This window comes from Malania oleifera, chromosome 1 (genome assembly GCF_029873635.1).
Source record: "Malania oleifera isolate guangnan ecotype guangnan chromosome 1, ASM2987363v1, whole genome shotgun sequence".
NCBI classification, from domain to species: Eukaryota; Viridiplantae; Streptophyta; class Magnoliopsida; order Santalales; family Ximeniaceae; genus Malania; species Malania oleifera.
Genome location: NC_080417.1, coordinates 58,175,676 through 58,200,777, shown reverse-complemented (window position 1 = coordinate 58,200,777; position 25,102 = coordinate 58,175,676). Strand labels below are relative to the sequence as shown.

At 35.5% G+C, this 25,102-nt stretch overlaps 1 protein-coding gene across 1 annotated transcript; it reads left to right on the top strand.

Moving 5' to 3' along the window:
* Nucleotides 1-8,661: 8,661 nt before the first annotated feature.
* On the top strand, nucleotides 8,662-24,331 carry LOC131165599 (probable serine/threonine-protein kinase PIX13). Its single transcript, XM_058123535.1, has 7 exons — nucleotides 8,662-8,795; nucleotides 8,884-9,009; nucleotides 9,151-9,488; nucleotides 11,838-11,973; nucleotides 12,074-12,216; nucleotides 22,503-22,626; nucleotides 23,699-24,331. Exons 2-7 carry the CDS (start codon nucleotides 8,952-8,954, stop codon nucleotides 24,004-24,006), a joined length of 1,107 nt encoding a protein of 368 aa, XP_057979518.1. The 5' UTR covers nucleotides 8,662-8,795; nucleotides 8,884-8,951; the 3' UTR covers nucleotides 24,007-24,331.
* Nucleotides 24,332-25,102: the final 771 nt, after the last annotated feature.

Genomic DNA, 25,102 nt, shown 5'->3' with positions numbered 1-25,102 from the left:
TATGGGGAACTCCAACACTCTGGGAGTTAGCAAGACTAAGGTACCAGAACCCAGGATGTATGGGGGTGCCCGGGATGCCAAGGAGTTAGAGAACTTCTTGTTTGATGTGGAGTAGTGCTTTAGCACTGTGAGGATGGCCTCAGAGCATGCAAAGGTGAATATTGCAACCATGTACTTGGTTGGTGACGCTAAATTGTGGTGGCGTACCAAGTACAGAGAAATTGAAAATGGAAGCTATGTAATCGATAGTTGGGTAGACTTGAAGAGAGAGCTCAAGGCCCAATTCTTTCCTGAAAATGTTGAGTATAATGCAATGAGAAAACTGAGAGATATCAAGCATACGATGTCGATAAGGGAATATGTGAAACAATTTTATGCTTTAATGTTGGATATTCGGGATATGTCGGAGAAGGACAAGTTGTTCTATTTTCTAGAGGGGATGAAACCGTGGGTAAGAACTGAACTTCATAGGCAAAGAGTTCAAGACTTGTCAACTGCACAAGCGGCTGCAGAACACTTGACTGACTATGCTGGCCATGATACCGCTTTGTCCAAATAGTTTGGCGGAGAAGGAAACCGTGGAAAGTATTTTAAGAAAGGTAAACCCAAGAGTGGGGGAGCCGACTTTAAACCATCAACCTCGAAGGAAGCTTCGTTGTCTTAAGGGTTCAACACGCCCAATGGAAAGGGGAAGAGTAAAATTTCGTGCTACTTGTGTGGTGGATCTCACAAAGTGAGTGAGTGTCAACACAAGAGATTACTCAATGCATTACAAGCTTCCACTTTGGGAAAAGAGTTGGAAAGCAAGGAGGAAGAGGATAATGCCCTGAGGGTGGGTTCAGTGCGGCTGGTGAGCGCATTGGAAAAACAGGCAAAAACATCGAAAGTTACACGAGAAAAAGGGTTAATGTTTGTGGACTTGAGGATAAATGGGAAGAGTACTCGTGCTATGGTGGATACGGGGGCTACTCATAATTTTGTTTCACAATTAGAAGCAAGGAGACTCAACTTATCCTTAGAGAAGGATACAAGACACATGAAAGCAGTTAACTCTGTAGCCCAACCTACTATGGGAGTAGCCAAGCAAGTGGCTGTGAAGCTTGGATAATGGGAAGGTCATGCGAATTTCACAGTGGTGTCATTGGATGAATTTCCAGTCATTATAGGAATGGAGTTCTTAAGGGGCATGAGGGCAATGCTGATGCCTGCGGCTAGTTCCTTGTGTCTGATGGGAGATCACTTGTGCATGGTGTAAGTCGTTGCAATGAAAGGAGACGACGAGAACTCCCTTTCAGCCATACAACTCAATGAGAGATTGGGTCAGGATGAGTAGACATGTCTAGCCATGGTGGTGGTAGACAAAGAAGTAGGCCAAGAGCTGGAGCCTACGACCATGCAAGTGGTGTTGGATGAGTACAAGGAGGTGTTTTCGAATAAGCTGCCTCACAATTCATGACAGACTGTGGAGCATGAGATCGAGTTGTTATCAGGAGTGAAACCACCTGCTAAAGGGCCATGTCGGATTGCGCCCTGAGAGATAGTAGAGTTGGGAAAACAGCTTGATGAATTGAAAGTGGGATGTGTTCGCCCATCCAAAACACCATTGGGAGCATCGGTGTTGTTTTAGAGGAAACATGAAAAGCATCTACGAAAGGTATGCGACAGGCTGAGGGGAAACATTTTGTATGTGAAGAAAGGGAAGGTCTCTTTTGCTCAGTGGAGCAAAAAATTCCTTGGTCAAGTGGTTGAACAAGGTCGTATCTGGAGGGGTATGGAGAAGGTAAGGATGATTCAAGAATGGAAGATCCCCACGACAGTGAAGGAGTTACGTTCCTTTCTTGGCCTTACTAGATACTGCAGGAAGTTCGTTGAGGGGTATTCGTGGAGAATGACTCCAATGATAGGACTACTGGGGAGGTATTATTGGCTGCATATGCGGGATGATGTCGTTGATTATACCAAAACTTGTCTTACTTGGCAACAAGAGAAGGGGGAGCGGAAGAAGTATGTCACTTTTATGGCCGCACCAAAATACTGTTCGGTAGAGGAGACGACACAATTGTTCCTTGTGACCATTGTGAAACGTTAGGGTGTTCTCCAAGTTATTATTTGTGACCAAGATTTAATGTTTACTGACAACTTCTTGATAGAGTTTTTCAAGATATTCTGGTAACACCTTGACATCTCTTCGAGTTATCACCGACAAACAGACAGACAGATGAAGAGATTCAGAGAGCTACTAGATGAGTACTTGTGCCATTGTATCAACGACAACTAGAAGAATGGCGTGCAACTACTTAATGTGGCTCCGTTATGTGGCAATGCCCAAAGGCGATCAACAACCAACAAGAGCCCTTTTGAGCTTGTTACAGGCCAGCTGCCGTTGTTACCTCACATAGTGGGTGAACCATACAGACGAAAAAGTCCTAGGGCATACATCTTCACCAGAGAATGGAGATAGAATGTAGAGTTTGCCCAAGCCTATCTAGAGAAAGCTTCTAAGTAGATGAAAAAGTGGGCAGATCAGGGGAGAAGACTACAATTTCATGTCAGCTACCTTAAGCCGTTCAACGCCGACACCAATAACCTAAGCAGAAGTTAGTCCAACAGAGCTAAGTTGAAGATAGTGTGTTGTACAAATAAATTGGATCGGATAATGAAGATGCAAAATGGAAATAAAAACAACAAGTGAATAAAAATACACAACTAGAATTAACAACACAAATATTTAACATGGTTCGGCAAAGCCTACATCCACGGAAGCAATGACACACAAATTTTTTTACTAAGAAATCAATATGTACACAATACACTTCTCAAAATGATCAACTCTCTCTCATATATGCCCAGAATAACATATATAAAAGTGTCTCGGAGGTTTCCCCCTGTTTGCCCAACCACCCAACATTCAAAATTCAAAAATTCTGAAAAACTGCTCATAGCCTAGGCATTTCTCTTCAATGAACATAGGGCTTCGTCGACGAGACTAGGAAGAAACTTCATCGATGAACCCAGAAATCTAAAAACACCTGCTCTCGATAATTACTCATCGACGAACTTCAAAGCCTTCATCGACGAGCCTCTGCCGTCTCCTCTTTGACGAACACAGGGCTTCGTCGATGAGTCTATGCTGCTGTGTTGTGCTGTCCAAGTATAAGAGCCACAAATAACAATCTCCACCTTGGCGATTATACGCCCCTTTGGGAAGTCCCAAAAAAAATTGAAAAACATGAACAACTCCACTTTGAACTTGAAAACATTAGGTTTGGGCTTGTCTCCCTTCAATCACTTGGAGACATGAAGCAAGTCCAAGGAATGCTTGAACTTCTTTGAAGTAACTGATTTGGTCAGAATATCTGCTGCATTATCAGATGTATGAACTTTATCTAACATAAGTTAACCTGAAGAAATCAATTCCTGAACCCTGTGAAATCTCACATCAATATGCTTGGTTCTAGCATGATATATTTGATTCTTCGCCAAGTAAATAGCACTCTGACTATCACAATGCAGCACCACTCCATTTTGCTCTATTCCCAGCTCTCTGAATAAACCAGTAAGCCATAAGGCTTCCTTTGTAGCTTTGGTAACTACCATATATTCCGCCTCAATTGTGGATAATGCAACTAGAGACTATACCATAGATCTCCAACATACCGATCCTCCTACAAAGGTAAACACATATCCCGTTATAGACCTTTTGTCATCTATATCTCCAGCATAATTTGCATCAACAAACCCCATAACTGTAGGACAACTTTGTTGCTTGTCGAACTTGATGCCATATCCCAATGTACCCTGCAAGTATCTAAATATCCATTTAACGGCTTCCCAATGCTGCCTTCCTAGATTAAAGAGAAACTTGCTCACCACGTTTACTGCATGCACCAAATCTGGCCTTGTACATACCATGGCATACATTAAACTCCACACAACACTAGCGGAGGGAACCTTTGACATGTCCCAAATTTCCTCATTCAAACTTGGGTAATCAACAGTAGACAACTTAAAATGATTCGCTAAAGGTGTACTCACTGATCTTGCATCAGTCATGCTAAACCTTTGTAAAACCTTCTACACATAACCACCCTGAGATAACCATAATCTCCTTGTAGTCCTGTTATGGTGAATCTCCATCCCAAGTATTTTCTTGGCTAAACCAAGATCCTTCATGTCAAATTCCTCATACAACAGATCCTTTAACTGATTCACCTCAGTTAAATCCTTTGTAGCTATCAACATGTCATCGACGTACAATAACAAGAGAATAAGAGAACCATCCTCAAGTTTATTCATATAAACGCAATAATCATACTCACACTGTTTGTAGCCAAACTTGATAATGTTGGAATCAAACCGTTTATACCATTGCCTTGGAAACTATTTCAGCCCATAAAGAGACTTCTTCAATTTGCAAACAAAATTTTCTTTTCCTGATTTAGCAAAACCCTTCGGTCGTACCATGTAGATTTGTTCCTCTATGTCACCATGAAGAAACGCCGTCTTCACATCCATTTGTTCCAAATGAAGATCGTAATGAGCTACCAACCCCAACACAATTCAATAGAAGTATGTCATACCACTAGAGAAAAGATGTCATCATAATTTATTCCTTTTTTCTGTGAGTATCCTTTTGCCACCAACCGTGCCTTGAATTTTTCTCCTTCCTTTTCTGAAATTCCTCCTTCTTCCTATACACCCATTTGCATCCTATCGGTCTCTTTCCATCTAGAAGTTCCACCAAGTCCCAAGTTTGGTTCTTATGCAAAGATTCCATCTCCTCAATCATCACTCTCATCCACCTATCTTTCTCTTGGTCGTGCACTGCCTCTTGAAAGGTAGTTGGATTGTTGCAACAATTAAGGAAAGCATAAGATACTAATTTATCAAAACCATACCTTGATGGAGGCCTGATAGTGCGTTCGAATCTCCGTATAGGAATATCGTCGACTTGCTGGTTTTTCAAGCTAGAGCTCCCTGCAACCACGAGACGATGATCATTTTCGTTGTCTTGAGCTTCCAACTCCTCCTCCACAACATGTTCATCACTGCCCCAATTTTCTGGCTCTTGTTTCTGATCATCAAACTCTTGAGTACGCTTCACCATAACCTTCTCATCAAAGACTATATCTCTACTAATCACCACCTTGTTTGCCGCCGAGTCCCACAACTTATACCCCTTCACACCCTCTAGATACCCTAAGAAGATGCAATGACGAGACTTCAGATCAAGCTTAGACCTCTCCTCACTAGACACGTGGATATAGGCTGGAAACCCGAATACCTTCAATCTGGAGTAGTCTATTGTATTTCCTGTCCAAACCTTTTCCGCCACTTTACCGGCTAGTGATGTCCTTGGTGATCGATTCACCCGAAAACAAGCCATACAAATTGCCTCGGCCTAGAAATTCTTTGGCATCTCTGCATTCAATCTGAGACACCGAGCCCTATTAGCAAGAGTCTGATTCATCCGTTCTGCCACACCATTTTGCTGAGGTGTCCGACGAACTATAAAATGTCTCTTGATACCCTGCTCCACACAAAATTCCATAAACCGAGAATTAGCATACTCAGTCCCATTATCCGACCTTAAGTATTTGATTCTCCTCCCTATTAGGTTTTCCACTTCAGCCTTCCAAATCTTAAACTTGACAAATGTACTAGTTTTGTGACGCATGAAGTGAACCCAAACCTTCTGTGAGTAATCATCAATGAAACTCATGTAATACACATGTCCACCCTTTGATGCAACTCTAACTGGGCCCCAAACATCTAAATGTATATAGTCAAGAATTCCTATCGTCTTGTGAGTAGCTGAACTGAATTTTGCTTTATTTTGTTTTCCAAGAACACAAAATCTACAAGATTCCAACTGACATAATTTCAAACCTTTCAACAAATTTATTTTGTGTAGTTCTTTCATGCCATGTTCTCCTATATGTCCAAGACGCATATGCCATAAAACAGTCTCATCTAATTCAGCATCCACCACTGCAACTCCACCTACAACAGTAGTTCCCTGTAACGTATAGATATTTTCATCCAGTTTCTGTCCTTTCATTACAGTCAGATTACCTTTCCATACCATTAAAACTCCACCTTTGGATTTGTAATAGAAGTCATTACAATCCAAAGTGTCAAGTGATATCAGACTCTTTCTCAACTCAAGTATATGTCTTACATTACACAATGTCCTTACAACACCATCAAACATTTTTATCTTTACACTTCCTATGTTAACGATCTTACAAGAAGCATCATTACCCATAAGAACTGATCCAAAATTTACTAACATGTAAGTGCTGAACCACTCCTTGTTTGGAGTCATATGATAAGAACATGCTGAGTCAAGTGTCCAAGAGTTCATTAGATTATCCAACTCCGCTGAAACTGATAGAACATCACCATCCATTGAATCCTCTTCTTGAACAACATTCACAGATTTTGAAATCCCCTAATGCTTATTAGCATTTCCCTTCGTCCAATCTAGACACTTTGAGTTCACATGCCCCTTTTTACCGCATTTATAACACTGAATTTCCTTCTTCTTCTTGGATTGATTTCGGGATTTTTGAGTAGACTCATTCTTAAACTTTCCTTTGCCTCGCTCATTGCTACCCTTTATCACAAGTCCTTCTCCTTCATCACAAATCTTCAATCTTTGATGAAAATTCAACAAGGCACTTGTTACCTCTTCTAAATCAAGAGTTTCATTTCCCCACGTTAGAGTGGTCACAGGATTTTCATAGGTTTGAGTTGAGGGCAAGGAATTTAATAGCATCAAAGCCTTATCATCCTCATCAAACTTTACATCAACTCTCATAAGATCACTTATGATTTGATTAAACGCATTGATGTGTTGATCTAGACTTGATCCTTCTACCATCTTAAGCCAATATAAATGCTACTTAAGAAAAAGTTTGTTATTGAGGGATTTAGAAATGTATTGACTTTCCAACTTTTGCCAGATAGCCGCTGGAGAATCTTCTTCCATTACCTGATAGAGAACTTCATTAGCCAAACACAAGCATATTGTAGATGCTGCCTTTGCTTTCAAATCTACCCATGTTGTCTCATCCATTCCTTTCAGTTGAGTATCAAGTAGAGCCTTAGGCATTCCTTGTTGCACAAGAATGTTCTTCATTCTCCTCTACTATAAACCAAAGTTTTCGGTTCCATCGAATTTAACGATGTCAAACTTTCTAGAAGATGACCTCGATGCCATAACAACAAGGCTCTGGTACCAATTTGTTGTACAAATAGATCAGATTGGATAATGAAGATGCACAACGGAAATAAAAACGACAAGTGAATAAAAATACACAACTAGAATTAACAACACGAAGATTTAATGTGGTTTGACAAAGTCTACATCAACGGAAGTAATGACACACAAATTTTTTCACTAAGAAATCAAGATGTACACAATACACTTCTCAAAATGATCAACTCTCTCTCATATATGCCCAGAATAACATATATAAAAGTTTCTCGGAGGTTTCCTCCCGTTTGCCCAACCACCTAACATTCAAAATTCAAAAATTCTGAAAAATTGCTTGCAGCCCAGACGTTTCTCGTCTACGAACACAGGGCTTCGTCGACAAGACCTAGAAGAAACTTCGTCGACGAACACAGGGTTTCGTTGACGAACCCAGAAATCTAAAAACACCTGCTCTTGGTAATTACTCGTCGATGAACTTCAGAGCCTTCGTCGACGAGTCTATGCTACTATGCTATGCTGTCCAAGTATATAAGCCACAAATAACACAGTGCAACCTGACAGACATGATGTTGAAGAGATCCTTGCAGATAGAAAGTTCATATTCTTAAGGAAGAGGCGGCAGAAGTTTCTAGTGAAGTGGAAATGCCTGGATGACAAAGAAATTAGCTGGATTTATGCGAAAGATATTCAACCGTTTGTGGACAAACTTGTAGTGTACCTTACGCCAAAGTCTACGAGGACGTCGACCGCATAAGTGAGGGAGAGTGTCACGAGCTAAGCTTGTTCATGACATTATGCTTGCCCGTGACCGCTTATCTCGTGTGCTTGGGATGAGTTTCCATCATATAAATACTAGTGTAGAATTATTTTCTACTAGTAGAGTCTTTGTATGCTAAATAAGACAGTATGACTTCTCACTCACTTTAATATTTTCTAGTGCAAGGATGATAATTACATAAAAACCTCTTTAGGGGAGGGTGAGTGTTCATTTGTCATTGTAAAACTCACTAGTTATTGTCAACGTGTTTAGCCTACTTGTCTCCCTCGCTAAACACACCATGTCAATGAAAGTGCTGTTAATGAATTACGTTTGCTTCACTGTTTACTGCTTGATTGCCATGGTTTTTATGAATTGATTAATGTTTCTACTGCTATTTGAATGAATGTTAATAAAAGTGTTTCGTGGATGAATGTTAGTAAATGATAGATTGGCTAGTTAAGTAAAAGTGTTTTAGTTAGCGCACCCTTTACAAGGGTGTGAAAATAGTTGGACAGTGATGCCCAGTCATTAACGGCCGCAAATTAAACAGCAGCACCCCAAAGTAAAACTTAAAAACAATGCTTAATTGTCTATCAAAATAGAGAGAAACAAGACTCGGTGACCGCCGACTTTCAAATCATCAACAAAGTAGACTCCAACTTTAGATCAATTATTGAGATTGAACAACCTCCACCTCCAACCACAAAGAATGACGCATGCATACATGCGTCATTCCCTTTCCCGATAAGGAACCAAAACCCCTCACCACTACCGCGGCAGCCGCCACCACTTTCTTTTCGACCACTCTCACCGGTATACTAACCTTACTCATATTCCCCCACCTCCCCTCTCTCCCCGGCTGGTGACTAACCATGCCTGTATTGGTACGCATGTAATATAGGCCCAACAGATTGAAGGAGAATTAACCCAACTAGCTAGCAACTAGAAACAGAGCTCCATCTAATCCACATGGGTAACTGCTGCGTTTCATCGTCCCCTGCTCACACCACCGCTCTTTCTACCCCAGGTCTAACATATATATATATACACCGATCGTTTTTGATTCTTTCGTTCATTATTTGATCATTAATTCAATTAATAATACTATCTGATTACTATACTAGCTGTGTGGATTAGTATTAATATATATTATTAATCGGTCGGTCAGGGACGTCGACGACGAATATAAACCAGAGCAGCAACGAAGTGAGTTCGTCCTCATCGGGGGCAGCGAGCAGAGGCGGCGGGAGCCAGGAGAAGGAGAGTGGTCAGGTTGGCGGCGAAATCTTGGCGGCGCACAACCTGAAAGTGTACGGATTCGAGGAACTGAAGAAGGTGACGAATAACTTCAGGGCAGATGGGGTGCTGGGTTTAGGAGGGTTCGGAACGGTGTACAGAGGGTGGGTTGACGAGAAGACGCTGGCGCCGTCCAAGATCGGAACCGGAATGGTGGTGGCCATCAAGAGACTCAACCCAGAGAGTAAGCAGGGTGTTAAAGAGTGGCAGGTAATCAATTAATTAACCCGGGTATGATTTTTTACTTTGCTAAAAATTTAATACAAATTTTATGTTATAAATTTAAAAATAAATTTGTACAACTTATTTTAAATTATAATACAAAACTTGTACAAATTTCAAAAGTTATTTCATGATTTATTGGAGACATTGTTTGCTTACATTCATCGGTCTCCTCCACTTATACTAAAATGGTATTTGTGTGTCGGGCCTCTACCTAGACTCTTGTTTAGTACATTATCATAACTTCATTATATATTATATGAAAAATTATAGGTGCACTAGGTGTATACACCGAATCAAAGTCTCTTGATTTGGTATTCGAACTTTTAGCATCAAGCAAACCCTAGAAATCCGTACTCATTTTATTAACTTAGTGTGTTATATTCAATGCACCTAATATTTTCTTACACTATATAGTTTGGTCTAAACCAATTTTGATGCTAAAAGTTATCTTGTGGCTGATACAATCTGTCATCCATCTTAATAACCCAAATGGCCATTGATACAAAGGGTCTCCTTTTAAGACACTTTAGGTGAATAGAGTGACCTCCAACTCAATAATTAAGCCAAAATTTTTCTTTGTTCTGAACTAATATGGGATTTCTTGACCACATACTATCAATTATGCAAAAATTGTTAATGACCGCATAAAATTCTAACCTAAAGTTAAATTTGTGTGTATTTATTTGAAACAAGTTAAAATTCAATCCATGCTTCCGGGTAAAAGTGCCTAGAGTATGTTAAGCTGTAAAAAATAGTTTTCATTATTTATTTTTTATTTCTTAAAAATTATAAATACAATCTTTTATTTTTTATTTTTTTAACATTTGTACAAAAATTGGAAAAATAATACAAAAACTTGAAGTCTAAGCTTTTAAATTAGATAAAAGGAGCATGCCCCGAAATCCACACCAATTCTTTTAATACAATGGAATCAATTTTCTCAATGCAATTTTTTTAAATCTAAGCTTTTAGATTAGATAAAAAAAATTAATTTTTTTTTTAAAATTAGGTTTTAAATTCCATATAATTTTGTATTGTGTCGATTCCATTGGAATTCAAATTCCATCCCACTGAGTCGCAATATTGAAAGATTTAGGTTTTAAATCCCATATATTTTTGTATGGTGTTGATTCCATTGGAATTCAGATTCCATCCCGAGTCACGATTGATAAGTCAATATTCCTTAATTATTGGTTTTTTTTTTTTTTTGACCTTTTCTTTTTGCTCCTGGTGGTGGGGACGGAAGAAATATAAAAGAGAAAAGCAGGCACTCCTCGCCGAAAGAGACCTGAGAATAAATGGGCCTATTGCGTGGTGGGCTCGTAGTTGGGTTAAAGATTCATGGACAAAGAGGGCCTACAGGGCCCGTTAGGCCTTGGCGCATATCACTCGCTACGAGAATTTTGGGCCCCGGCCTGCTTTTGATGCGATGACCTCCTTTGGAACTTCCATTGTGTTTATATATATATATATATATATATATATATATAAAGCAACCACTTTAAAGTTGCTTTAATAAGTGAAGTGCTCATGCTTTCTTGCTTCTTCCTCCTTTCCAATCAACCCTTCTCTCTCTCTCTCTCTCTCTCTCTCTCTCTCTCTCTCTCTCTCTCTCTCTCTCTCTCTCTCTCTCTCTCTCTCTGTTCTGGCATTGCCCTACTGCAGCTTTCGCATAAGAAAAGTATCATAAAAAATATTATAAATGATATGGTATTTTATGATTTTTTAATTAATTTTAAAATAATGAAATATCGTACCACTTGTGAACTTTAATTACATTAATTTTTTCTCCTTAGTGTTTACTCTTTAATCCACTATAAATTGTTGTAAGTTGTTAGGCACGCGTGATCAAATAATTGATAATTACTAGAAGTGCGCCAATAGACGGATGTGGGTTTGGTGCTGCACAATAGTGTCCGAAGTGACGCTATGGTGACTGGAGTCCGTGGGTTATCAATAAATAAATAAATAAATAATTGATAATTAATTTTTATAACTTTTTAGAGTTCAGGATATCAATAATGTTAAAAAGTCAACAAGATACTTCGTAATTTTTTTTTCATTTTACAACGATGAAAATAAAAAACAAAAAACAAAAATAAATGTGATTTCATTTTTTTTTTTCAAATTACAAAAAAAAGAAAAAAATATTTAATTGCCTTTTAATGTTTACATGCCTCTTAATGTTTACATAGTCGTATTGAACTTTGAGTGAACTTTCACAGCGTACTAAGTCTTTTGAAGCAATATAGGGAAGGAATGATTTTCTTTGATTTAGATCCTTCTCGTATTATTCACTGGATAATGATGCTTTCTAATTTATATTTCTTATAGTCAGAGGTGAATTTTCTTGGAAGGCTTTCCCATCCAAACTTGGTGAAGTTGTTGGGATATTGTTTGGAGGGTGAAGAACTGCTCCTTGTGTATGAGTTTATGCCAAAGGGAAGCTTGGAGATCCATCTCTTCAAAAGTAAGGATTTGTGGCTGAAGACTTGAGGCTTTTGAAAATATTAATTTCTTGAGTTAGAGTACTTTCTTGGACCTTAATAATTTAATGGTTAATGGTGCAGGGGTTTCTGCGACTGAACCACTTTCTTGGGACCTGAGGCTCAATATAGCCCTAGGTGCAGCCAAGGGCCTGGCTTTTCTGCACAGCTCAGATAAACAAATTATTTACAGAGATTTTAAGACCCCCAACATTCTGCTTGATGAGGTGAGTTTGTAGTTTAGCCTCTCTATTCTTGATTGATCAGCATTGTCCTCCTTTATTTTCCCTTTCCATCTGTTGCTTCATTGATGACAGCTTAATTGAGCAAAAAGTAAAGTAATGAGGACTTGGATTCTTGTAGCTTTCCATCTTCCCTTACAGTGCCTTGAAGGATAGACAAATCCAATAGATGGTGCTATACTATTTGTGCTCCATTTAGGGTTTGGAAACAGGAAAGAATATAAAATATTAAGGAATTGATTAATATACTTTGTCTTGTTTGGTTATTAAGTAGTTAGAGAAAGAAAACAGCTAATTAAGTGCAAGAGAAAGAAAATGATAAGAGACATTAACAACCTCCCTGCGCATTTGATCATTCCGAATGTTGTACCACATCCCTGGATTTGATGGCATTTTAACATAAAATACTGGTGTTTTAAAAATTAAATATTCTGGAAGATCCGTGAGATTTTTAAACCTAAGAATAGGTTTCTCTAGAGCTCAGCAACTAGATTATCGAGACTCTACTAATTAGATTGTTAAGAAGGGGGGAAAACTAAAATAGAAACATGTCTTATTTCTTCTAGAACCTTTACTTGCTGTAGAAGAAAATTTTCCTATCCCACCACTGTGTTGGTGCCTAAGCTTTTCCGACGTGCCTCTCCTTTGGGCTTTTTCTAGACAAATATAGGACTTCAACCCACACAGAGTGTGAATCATGGTGTTATCCCAAGAGGGAGGGGGTGAACTGGGTATTTCAAAATTATTTAAGTTTATTTACCACTTAGTCCCTATTTTAATATTTAACAAAATAATCGCACAGGCTTGAAATTAATTCAAATTATTATCTCAATAAATTCAATTATACCCAATTAATTATCAAGTGTATGTAATATTAATCAACATACAAACACACAAAAGCTGATAATGAAATGCAAACGAAAATTAAAAAGTTAAGGGAAGAGAGAAGACAAACACGATTTTACGAGGTTCAGCCAACCTGGCTTACGTCATCGCCTTGAGCAACCCATTCAAGGATTCCACTAAATCCCTGCTCCTTTAACCGAGACGAAACTTCCCTTATAATCCGTTGCTTGCAAGAGGCACAACTTCTTCCTCTCCGGTTTACAACCCGAACCGTGATTACAATATAGAATTACAATTCTGCAAAACTCAATATTACTTCTAACCAAGCTAGTGAGTACAATAGAAATCCTAACACATATTCATACGATAAAACTTGAAGCTCAATATGAATGTAATGATGAAATCATTTTATGAATGATATGCTTCACAAATCTACCCTTTAAATCAATATCTCTCAAAATTGATTTTATAAATAAATGCTTTGAAGAAACGTATGGTTCGATTTCAAAATACTTTATGCAAGATTAGAAAATAAGATCCTTTAAAAAATAATCTTTAATAATACGCAAATCTATGTTCTTGCTATCAATAATTTATAAAGTTGAATCTTTGAATAAATATACGACTTTGAATATTGCAAAGATTTAAACACTATGTTTCAAAAATAATATTCCTCAAGAATATGTATTTAACACTCTTAGTATTTGCAATCAAATAAATCTTACACTAATCATATAACAAATCTTTGAATGAAGATATATTTAAAACTTTCTTCATGATTTTAGTTTTAAACAAAAACTTTTGTACAGTAGTGATCTTTCACAATATATATAAAATTAATAACTCAAGATCAATCTCTCAAAATGAATATCCAAGAATAAGTTTGTGAGATGAAAAAGTCTTTGAGAATAAGCAAACAATTAGTTTGATCACCAAACCTCAATACCCAAGTTGTTTGCACAATATTCGCTGGAACTCCATTTGAAAATCAACGTAGCCTAAGCATAGATATAATGTAAATGCTTTTAAATCGCAGGCAAGAGCTTAGCAATGTGTTCAATGCTTTCCAGAGTTGTGTATACGTTCAAGGCTCCCAATCATATGCCAAAAGTGAGGCATTAGGGTTTAGTGGTTGTTTTTATAAGTAATCTAAGCCTTAGATTAAGTCTTGACTGTTGGATCAATTTGATTAAGTGAATAACCCATGTGTTTTCTTGCTAAAGTTCAGATTTTTAAAGTTTCTGCAGGTTCAGACGACTGAGCGTTCAGGTTCAGACGTCTGATGTTCCTTAAAGCACTAATAATTATACTCTTGACACAGGGTCAGATGACTAAGCTATGGGTTCAGTCTTCTAAAGTCCTAACTCAGACGACTAAACTGAGGGTTCTGACGTCTGAAAGTATTCTGTCTATTCTGTGTTTCAGCAATTAAATCTTTAAATGACTGAACTAATTCTTCAGTCTTCTGAGGGAATTCTTCATACATCTGAAGTAAACTTCAGTCATCTAAGGTTGCATCTTCAAACTTCTGAGGGTACACCTCAGTCGTCTGGGCAGACCAACTTCAGAATTTTTATTTTCAGTTTCAAAATCAATTTTGCTCTCTTACTTTAATCCCTTATAATACATTTTTCGGGGTTCAAATTAAGGTCTCTAAGTCCATGTTTAACCCTAGAATATTTTCATGAGATGCATGTGTATGGCATATTTTAAGCTTCTAGCTATATCGTATAAAATATGCAAATACAATTAATTCTAAATACTCATTCCCATGACGATCTTGAACTTTGATGCTTCCATCTTCATTCTCCTACTCTTTTAGTTCCATGGATTGTGCTAAGTTATATATGCTTCAATCCTTGTGGCTTCCATGACTTCATTACCTTCCGTGCATGCTAAGTAATGTTCCTGTTCACAATCTCAATGCACAGATCAAATACCAAGTGATTTGCCATTATCAAAATAGGATTGGACTCATAGAGTCAACACAAAGATATTTACTTAGAAAGAAAAATATTTGAGAGTGAAATTTATTTAGAAGAGTGATGCTTCTATTAATTTTCTCTCTAAACAAAGGATCGGAGCTCCCCTTATATAGGCAAACTACTTGAAGGATAAGCACAACTTGCTTTCTCAACAAAGTAGATGCTGACATAGAGTAAAAGATTCTTTCTAAAATGTAACCTACTTTAATAAAGAACCTTCAATAAAAGGGGAAAATACATGGTTTGCTGGCTCACGATTGTTTGCTTTAATAAGGTAAAAGAAAGATTCCTAAAAAAAAAAAACAAATAAAGATGATATGACCATATTGATTAGTCCGATCAATTGGTCGGGGATATGATGACGTCCTGGACTAGTATCTGATAATTTTTTCAAAGATTTTGTTTTCTCATAGATCTTTGAGGGCTTCGATGATATCTTCATCTCGATATGTTTTAGCTAATTATGCTAAAACAAGCTTTAGCTCTTTTTACACTGCTTGAACTGACGGAAGATGACTTGCCCAATTTCTGAACTGGTTTATCAGTTTTCTAGCTTCAATCACATAATCTACTAAGCTTGATTCCTAAGAATTTTGGAGAAATCTCCCATCAATAGCTACCAAATTTTCATAAGCATTTTTTGCTTCTGGTGCTTAGATTCTCCATAATACTTGAACAATTTCATTAAACTTTCTATATTTATGAAAATCAATTCCAATTCGGTGCTTCTTCGATGAATTCTGAAATTGGTCCTTCTTTCCAATGTTCCGGGAAAAGGTTCCTAAAAATAAATTTTCCTATCTTTAATTGAACTTGTTCTATTTATCCAATCCACCATAACCTTCTTGGATTGGTGAAATTTAATACGTTCTTGACAGTTGGTTGTTACCAATTAAAGACGGCTCCGGTCTTCCTGAACCCAAAAGACTAAATGTCTCCTAGTTTAAGGGCTCTCTATACCGTAATCAATTTTTTAGGATTAAGTCTACTAAGAGTATGCAATTTTGGAATTACAAGTCTGGTTTTTTCTTCCAATAATGCTTTAATTCTGGGTACTCCTCAACACCTGTCGTTCTAGTAGTAAATAACTCTTTCTTGAGTTGTTTTTCCATGGTTACCTTAATGATAATCTGTTGATGTATGATGGTAGCAATATAATCCTTGCTAAGTTCTTTGTAATCTTTTGAAATGGTTTCAAATTCTTTGACCATTTCGATTACCCTTTTATTACTTTTTGAAAAAAGTGTATTTGTGGGGTGTACTAGTAATTCTTCTAGTATTTCCTTGTTCTTACTAGAGATTTCTAGAGTCTTTCCCAGCAAATCGTTGAGACTAATTCCTTCTTCCTTTATGGAATCTAAATCGTCTTCTTTTGTGAAGAGAATTTGGTAGAACTGTTGAAGTTGTAGCTTTGTAATAGACTCGGTAAATCATTTCAAGGTTTGAGCTTCTTGAATCCATATCATAACCTTTAGTTTGGATGTCAAGGGTTAAAAGTTTGTATAATGATTTATCTTGAAAATTAGCTCTTATGTTTGGATAACATTCAAAGTATATTGGACCTTCTGCAATATTTGATTCTAACATTCCTAATAAGAAGTCATTGAATTCATGATGTCTGGCATCACGAAGAATGACACAGACTGGTTTGTTTAATCTTGCTCTTGTGAGAGGGAATAGTCCTACTTGAACCATTCCAATATGAATTCTATCATATTTTGATCTAAGGGACTCTAGATCTTCTATATCTAAAAGTCTCTTTTGCCGTCTTGCTTCATTTGTAACTAAAAAGATTGATTTGTTAATAACTTTGATAAAATATTCTTCATTATTTTCTATTGATCCCTTTTGCTTGATGATTTGACATTCTGTTCTGGACATTTTCCAAATTTTATTTGAATCTTGATTTGGTATATCTTTACCATTCCAATTTGCTAGTCTTCTTTTAATTTTTCCTAAAGAGATTTGTAATTCTTTCTTATCTGAGCTCTTGTTTGATGATTCATCTTGTTTATACTTAACTTCTTTTAATAACTTTCCTGTATTCATAATACCTTGAACCAATTTATCCATCTTCTTTCTAAATATTCTAGTCTTGCAATTTTACTCTCACCTAATTGGGAACACCACCAGGACCACCCTATACGCTCTCCTGGCTTGGCGGGCTGACCATCGGATTTTCACTAGCTTACCAATGCTTAGTGGAAATCAAGCATGCAATTTTCAAATTTTTTTGAAAGATCAATGAATAAAATCTAGCTCTGATACCATTTCTCTCAGGATCGCTATTTTTAAACAAGGAAAGTAATAAATGGTATGAATATCAAGAAAGCATAGAATCAGAAAGCATATAATCATATCACAAAGATCCCATTATAGTTTCGTTACACCTGATTGTAAGCATCATCGTTAGGTTACAGGTATCCACTATAAAGTTTTCTTTGTCAATGCAATTGAATGTAATTGATGAATGCACAAACCATTAAAACAAAATTCTGATGTACAAGATCAGTCATAGACTGCAAGTACATAGCATACTTAATGAAAGCAACAAATTCTTTGAATTTTTTTGAATGCTTACTTTGATTACCTTAGAAAGAACTCATAAAATAGAAGAGAGGGAGAAGAGGGAGAAGAGAGAATTTAGGCCCTGAATTGGTGCAAATTGTTACAAACTAGAAGACTCTTATTTATAGACTCAATGGCTCGGACTTCAAGTCATTTGGAATCCGGGGTGAAATAGTGCGGGTGCTCTTTGGGCCTCATCGTCCACTAAAGTCATAACGAGATTCTTACAAGATAAGCGAGCCGACGCCACAAAACAAAAGACTTAAAATAAAGGTGACAGCACATGGATGACTGCATTTGTGTGGAAACCCACCACCTTTAAATAAACAACTAAAATACAACCTTGGCCGAAAGGTGGACAGGTGTAAAACACTCTACTCACAAACACTCGAAATACAAGCTGGGCCAAATGGTTGCTAGCTGTAAAACTTCTTAAATAAGTTTGAAAAGATAGGGTGGCCTATTAGATCTTGGAGGGTGGTAAAAGTCCTTTGGGGCGAAAACCGCAGTTCTTTGATCATTTGATAAAAGTGCTTGAGAGCAAAGACTATATCTTTTTCTTTGCTTTCCTTTTGAAGATAAGACTTTTGGATCAACTTGAAATGCTTGATAAAATTCTGAACCGAGATCAAGATCAATGGTTCTGCTTGAATTATGACTATTGGCAGAATCTGAGTCTTCTGATTCTTCGAACTGTTTGATCATCTTGATTAATTGAGCTTTCATTTTTCCTGATTTTGAAGACTTTGACTTTCTTGAGGAGGATATTGAAATTGAATCATCGTCTTCGATGATCTTCAACCTGTCTTTTGATTTTAACAAAGTACCTTGAGAACAAGAAGTTTGATCAATCTGTTAAACAAGCCATGCACGAATCTGTCCTTCTGGTAGGGTAAATCTTTGAAGTTCTTGGGTGATTTCCCCAATCTGAGGGAGAAACGATTTTGAAAATTTTGAGTTTTGAAAAATTAATTTTTAAGGAATCTTGAAGATCATAATTATGATCAATTACAACTAAGTTAGTTTCCACAAGAATTAATTTGTAAAATCTTCTATTTTTCAAAGGGTTCGAAGTATCAAAGTGGCACCCAGTGAAGAAATAGTTCTTGATAACTTCGAAGGGAATGGAATCATCCCATTCAGGTTCAATAGGAAAGAGATCTTTGAAGTATTTTGAAAAATAGCCTTTTGTGACAACAGGTACTTTTTGGGTCAAAGCGGCCTGGGCTTGATTTTCCATGACTTCTTTGAAAGAAGGAATTTGAAAGGTTTGAGGCCTTAACAATGGATTGAATCTATTGTGAATAGGAATTTCCTTTTGGGCTTGATGGGCTTTAGAGCTGGATGGTTGGGCCTTTGCATCTTGAGGTCTTGAACAAAGATCTTTAACTGTTATACTTGGCATGTTGACCTGTTAAAAAATCTCTTGTAAGAAAATCTAGAATTGAGTTTGAAGTTCCTTTGATGAATTCAATTTGAAAATTGAAGACAGATAAAATTGCTTGCCATCTTGCAAATATTTGTTTTGAAACTAAAATTTTAACATCATTTTCAATAATGCTTTTAGCACTTGCACAATCAATCCTAAGTAAAAATTCTTTATTAAATAAATCGCCTTGAAATTTTTGAATGCATAAAACTATTGATAAAATCTCTTTTTTGATGGTTGAATAATTAACTTGAGGACCTGACCAGGCTCCTAAGTGAAATCTAACTATTGTTTCCTTTGAATCAACTCTTTACTTAAGAATACCCCTGAACCCAAAGTCAGAGGCATTGGTTTCAACAATTATGAAAGCTTTTGGGTTTGGGAGGTTAAGACAGGGAAGGGTCTTAACCAAAGCATTAACCTTGATAACTATATGAGTACATTCGTCAGACCCTGCAGGTGGATTTTTCTTGAGTCTTTTAAATAGCAGTTTGATTAAAAATCTGATATTTGGAATGAAGTCTGCAACATAGTTGATACATCCCAAAAACCTTTCTAACTGATTTTTGTCTTTGATTTCATTAGGAAATTTTTCTGCAAATTCCAATGACCTTTGTATTAGGATAATTTTATTTTGATAAATCTGATGACCTAGAAATCTAACATTTGTTTGGAATAATTTGATTTTTGGTTGAGAACCAACAAATCCATTTCTTTTAACAATATTATAAAAAATGTTGAGATGTTTGAAATGTTGACTTATTGACTCGGAGTATACAAGGACATCGTCAATGTTTACAATAGTAAATTTTGTATAGGCATTAAAAATTTCCTTCATGATGTTTTGAAATTCTGAAGGTGCATTTTTTAGACCAAAGGGTATTAAGTTCCATTCATAGTGTCTAAATGGTACTGTGAATGTTGTTTTATACTTGTCTTCTTCAGCAATTTAGATTTGCCAAAAACCTGACTTCGTGTCGAATTTTGAATAGATTGAAGCGGTATTTAATCTATTGAGTAAATCTTTTTTATTAGGTATTGGATACCTAATCCATTGTAATGCTTTATTTATAGGTTTGTAGTTAATGACAAGCCTTGGTGTCCCTCTCTCTATTTCAGCTTGATTTTGAACATAAAAAGCTGCACAATTCCAAGGAGATTTACTTTTTCGAATTAATTTTTTATTAACTGATTCTTGTATTTCTTTTTTGCAGTATTCAAACAATTCTTTGTTCATTTCAATAGATCTTGCCTTGGTAGGTATTTTATCTTCTGTAAAATCTTTTGTATAAGGTAATTTAACAGAATGTTTCTTTCTATTCCAAAAGACATTTGATAAATTTTAACTGACTTCTTTTTCAAGTTTTTCTTTGAATAGATCAATTTGAGTTTCGACTTCAAAAGTTTGAATTTGTTCTTCTATCCTTTTATGATGAATTTCTCTTGATAAGGATTTTATATGTTTTCTTTTATTTTGAATAAGATTTATTCTACTAATGGCTAAGTCTTTTAAGGTATTTACTTCCTTTTCTTGCATTTTATCTATAAATTTGAATGAAATATTTTGCTCACCGATTGATGTGTGAATACCAATTTCATCAACTTTGAAAGGATAGATCATAGTAAAAAATGGTGTTGCAAGAATAATTTTGTGCTGCATATTTTTGACAAGTACAAATGTGGTTTTGAGACAGATTTCTTGATTACAAACATGGACGTCTGAAATTTTGTATTGAATTTTTAAGGTTGAATTAGTTGCACTGTATAGTTGCATCTTTGTTTTTTCATAATAATGAGTTGGTATAAGTCCTCTTTGGATGCAGTTCATATCAGCTTCTGTATCTAACAAGGCACGAGCTTTAAGAACAAATGATTTATTAATTACAATCTTAATTTCTGAAATCCATTTATGAATATTGGTTTTCGATAAATATCCGAGGAATATCTCCTTTCCTTGGTCAACTTGATATTGAAATTCTTCTTCAAAATCAATTATTTCTTCTATTTTTGATTTTCCTTTTGTATCAATTTTATCTATTCTTGACTGCAATTGACACATATTTTGCTTAAATTTTTCATTTTGTTCTTTTATTGATTTAATTTCTTCGTTAGTTTGATTAATTTCTCTTTGTAAATCTTGAATACTTGGTTCTTTGCTTGATTTGAATTCTTTATTATTATATCTATTAATAATTTCATTTATATCAAATCCTTTGCTAATTTTTGGAGTTTTATCTTTTTCTAGATTTTTTTTATTTGATGTAAATATTTGTTTTTTATCTTTGGATCATTAATATGTTCAATCATTTCGAAGATGATTTCATTTTATGTTGAAATTACATTAATTGATTTTGAGCATTTATTACACACATAAAATCCAATATCTTCTCGATATGATTTTTGAGAAGACATTTCTTTACTTGAGGCTTCAGAACTTCATTGAATTTCATTGATGAATTCATCTTCTGTCCCTGAAAATGACATGGTTTCAGAGACATTTGATCCACTACTTATAATTAAATTTAACATTTGTCTTTTGATTTCATTTCCAATATTCATCTCTATAATTTCTTGCTTAACCCTACAGTCTCTTGCATAATGACTTTTTTTTCCACATTTGAAACAAGTTTTTTGACTCTTGTCTGTTTTTTGACTTTTGCCTTTATTTTGTGTTTTTGAAGTTTTTTCATAATTTCTCCTTTTCTTCTTGTAATAGTTTTTATCATATTTTTGTAATATACTTTTGATGGTTTATATTTTTTGTATGATTGTTTCTTTTGATGTTTTTTAGAAGGTGCTCTAATTCTTTCATACCCGTACTGAGCGCAAAAATCTCCAAGTTCTCCTTTATTTCTTTTGAACTCATTTTTCATTTGAGATTGAATTTTTAACTCATTACAAAGTTTAAATCCTTCATGATTGATTACGCGGACAATTTGACCATAAGTGATTGATTCATAATTTGATCCCAAAGTTTCTTTGACTCGATTTCTAACTCTTTGCGCAAATAGTTTTGGTAGACCACTAATGAATTTTTCTTTCTAGAGTCCAGATCTTCCATCTGGTCTGCTCATTATCTTTGCAATAAAAATATTTTTGTACCACTGAAAATCTAATAATTTTGGACATGTAAGATTTAGGAGATGTAAGTAGTCAGCATGAAAATCTTGGTTCCGTATACGTATGAAAGCTTGAGATATCTTTTCTTTTCCTAAGTCAATTGATTGTCTTGAAGAATGACCAAAACTTTTACTTTTTGTAATTGGTATGTATGAAATAGAGGGAAATTGAATTGAATTTATCATTTAATTTTGTTGCATTCTCAATTCAAAATTTCATTTTCCCTTTCTTATTTCATTCTATTTTGTGCTTAATCATAACGTTAAGGAAATAAGTTAAATGGTTGTTTAGTAGCTCTGAAATATCTGCTTTTACCATTTTAGAACTACAATGCAAAGCTAGCAGATTTTGGTCTAGCAAAATTGGGGCCATTACCAGGGAACACGCACGTGACTACACAAATTATGGGCACACATGGCTATGCTGCTCCCGAATACATTGCAACAGGTCATAACTTTGTCTCTCAATTTCAATTTGTTCATAAAATAAACCTTATACTAGTCCGTCGTTAATCAATCGTTAAGTATATATGAAAAATAAATGTCATCCTCAATAAAATAAATAATAATTTAAAATATTATTAATTTAATAAATTAAAATTGAAAAAATTGACCTCCATAATGTCTTGAAAATTGAATAAGCGAATAAGAAATCTCACTAATTCTCGAATTTAACAATCTAATTGGTCTACTCACTTTGGGTGAGCCAATTGACATCAATGAGATAAAATAATTTTATTAATATTTTAGAATTTCGCATATTAATGAAAAATAAAAGTTACGAATATATCATCAAAATATCTACTAATTATCATGTCACAAATTTTTTGTAAGATGTAATTTTCATAAAAGTTTAATGGCTAAATACATTATAAAACCAATAAAACATTGTTCGGCATTTTTAAATTCAAGTAACTTATTAGACCAAAATTTAAAAATTCTTACTCCATAAATTAAAGTTCTAAAGTTGAACGTTAGTTCTTTTATGTACAAAATATGAACATTGAACGAATAAATTAGAAAAATCAAATTCATATTACTTGATTGGTCTTCGATTTAGCTAATTTACCGATTTTTTTCTGATCTTATCAAATTAAGTTGTTATTTTATTAAATATAGCATTCAACTAGATCTAGAAAATGAGTTGTGATTCAACAAACCAACTGATTCGAGCCAATTTTCAAACCATATTTTTATTTTTTAAAGATGTAATTAGTAATTTAATTTGCATGAAAATTGAATGCAATAAATATTTTGGAACTGTTTATTATTTAATTTATTTTCTGAATATGTAAAATAATAATTCAATTATGTTGTAATACTTATCCCAATAGATCGACCCAAACCAGACGAGCCGAGCCAGTCAGTTGGCTGGTCGACCAAAGAACTAGTTAGTTAGGTCAAGTTTAATTTTCAAAACATATTTTATTTATACGTTAAATTCATTTTTCATATATAGCAAAAGGTGAGCTTTCATTAAATTTTATGCAATTATTATTAATACGTGCATGAGGCAGCAGGTCATCTGTACGTGAAGAGCGATGTTTATGGGTTCGGGGTGGTGTTGCTGGAGTTGCTGACGGGACTGCGCGCATTCGAAAAAGATCGTCCGAAGAAGCAGCAGGACTTGATCGAATGGGCGAAACCACTGCTTCCCCACAGAAGAAAGTTGAAAAGCATTATTGACGGAAGGATGGAGGGTCAGTACTCGTCCAAGGCAGCATCGCGGTTGGCTCGTCTCACGCTGAAATGCTTAGGAGAGAATCCCAGAGCCCGTCCCTCCATGAACGAAGTTGTGGAGGCTCTGGAACGAATCCAAGGTCTCTAAACAATGGAAGCGTGCGTGCAGGAGGAATTGAACTGAGCATACAGCTGGTTTGGGGTAGATAGATAGATAACTACAGGTAGTGTTCGTGCCCTTGTTAATTAATTCGTGGGAGTGTACGTTGGGGAGTGCATGGGATTCTTTTCCCCTCATCGTGTATGCTGTTTGCTGAATTCTCTAGATCTGTATTTGTGCTTGGGCTAGCTCTCCGTTTGTTGGAAGTTTTAAGAGCTGGTTTGCATTGTGTATATTCCGTTCTCATAGCTGCCAACAGCCAGTTCATTATCGATATCGAGAAGCAGCGAAGACAATATGAGTTTTGACACAAGTACCGCTTCATTTTCCTTTTCTTTAATCCAGTCTTCCATGTCCAAAAAGTGCTTGATCTTTTTTTTTCTCCTATTCACTCTTATATTTGATTTAGTACAAAAAATTTTACCAAAATCGGTTAAGTGGTGAGAGTAACAATTAGCCTTTTATATAGTAACTGTCTGAGTGACTCAATCGGTGAATCAAAGATTCATAAGTATTTACCTAGTTTTTCCCTTCCTCTAATATAATTGCACCTCTTATTACATGTGCATTCAATAAATAATTATCGTTGATTAACTGTGATATATATATATATATATATATATATATATATATGGATTCATGAGATACATTATTTTGATTAATATATATAGCTACACGCCGAAGCATAATTCAAACTTCCAACACTAAATACTTGTGGAATATTCTCCATTCACTTTCACTTAATTTCACCTTTCATAATAGGGGCTAGACATGGCGAGCAACTTTGCATATTAAACTATTCAATAACTTTTTAAATATAGGCTTTCTAAGATAAACCAAATATTCTCTTACAATATCTTGAAAATCTTCAATACCTAATCTAAATGAAGCATCTCCCACGTATTTCATTCTAAATTTCATCTAATAAACCAAGATTATTATTAATGAGTAGTATAACATCCACATAAAAATGTGGGTTATTTGCTTTGAAATCAAAGGAAATAATAGTATAATGAAACTTGAGATATCATGCATTGGCATGAAGCTTGATTAACTCCATATATAAATTTGTCTAATTAATCTT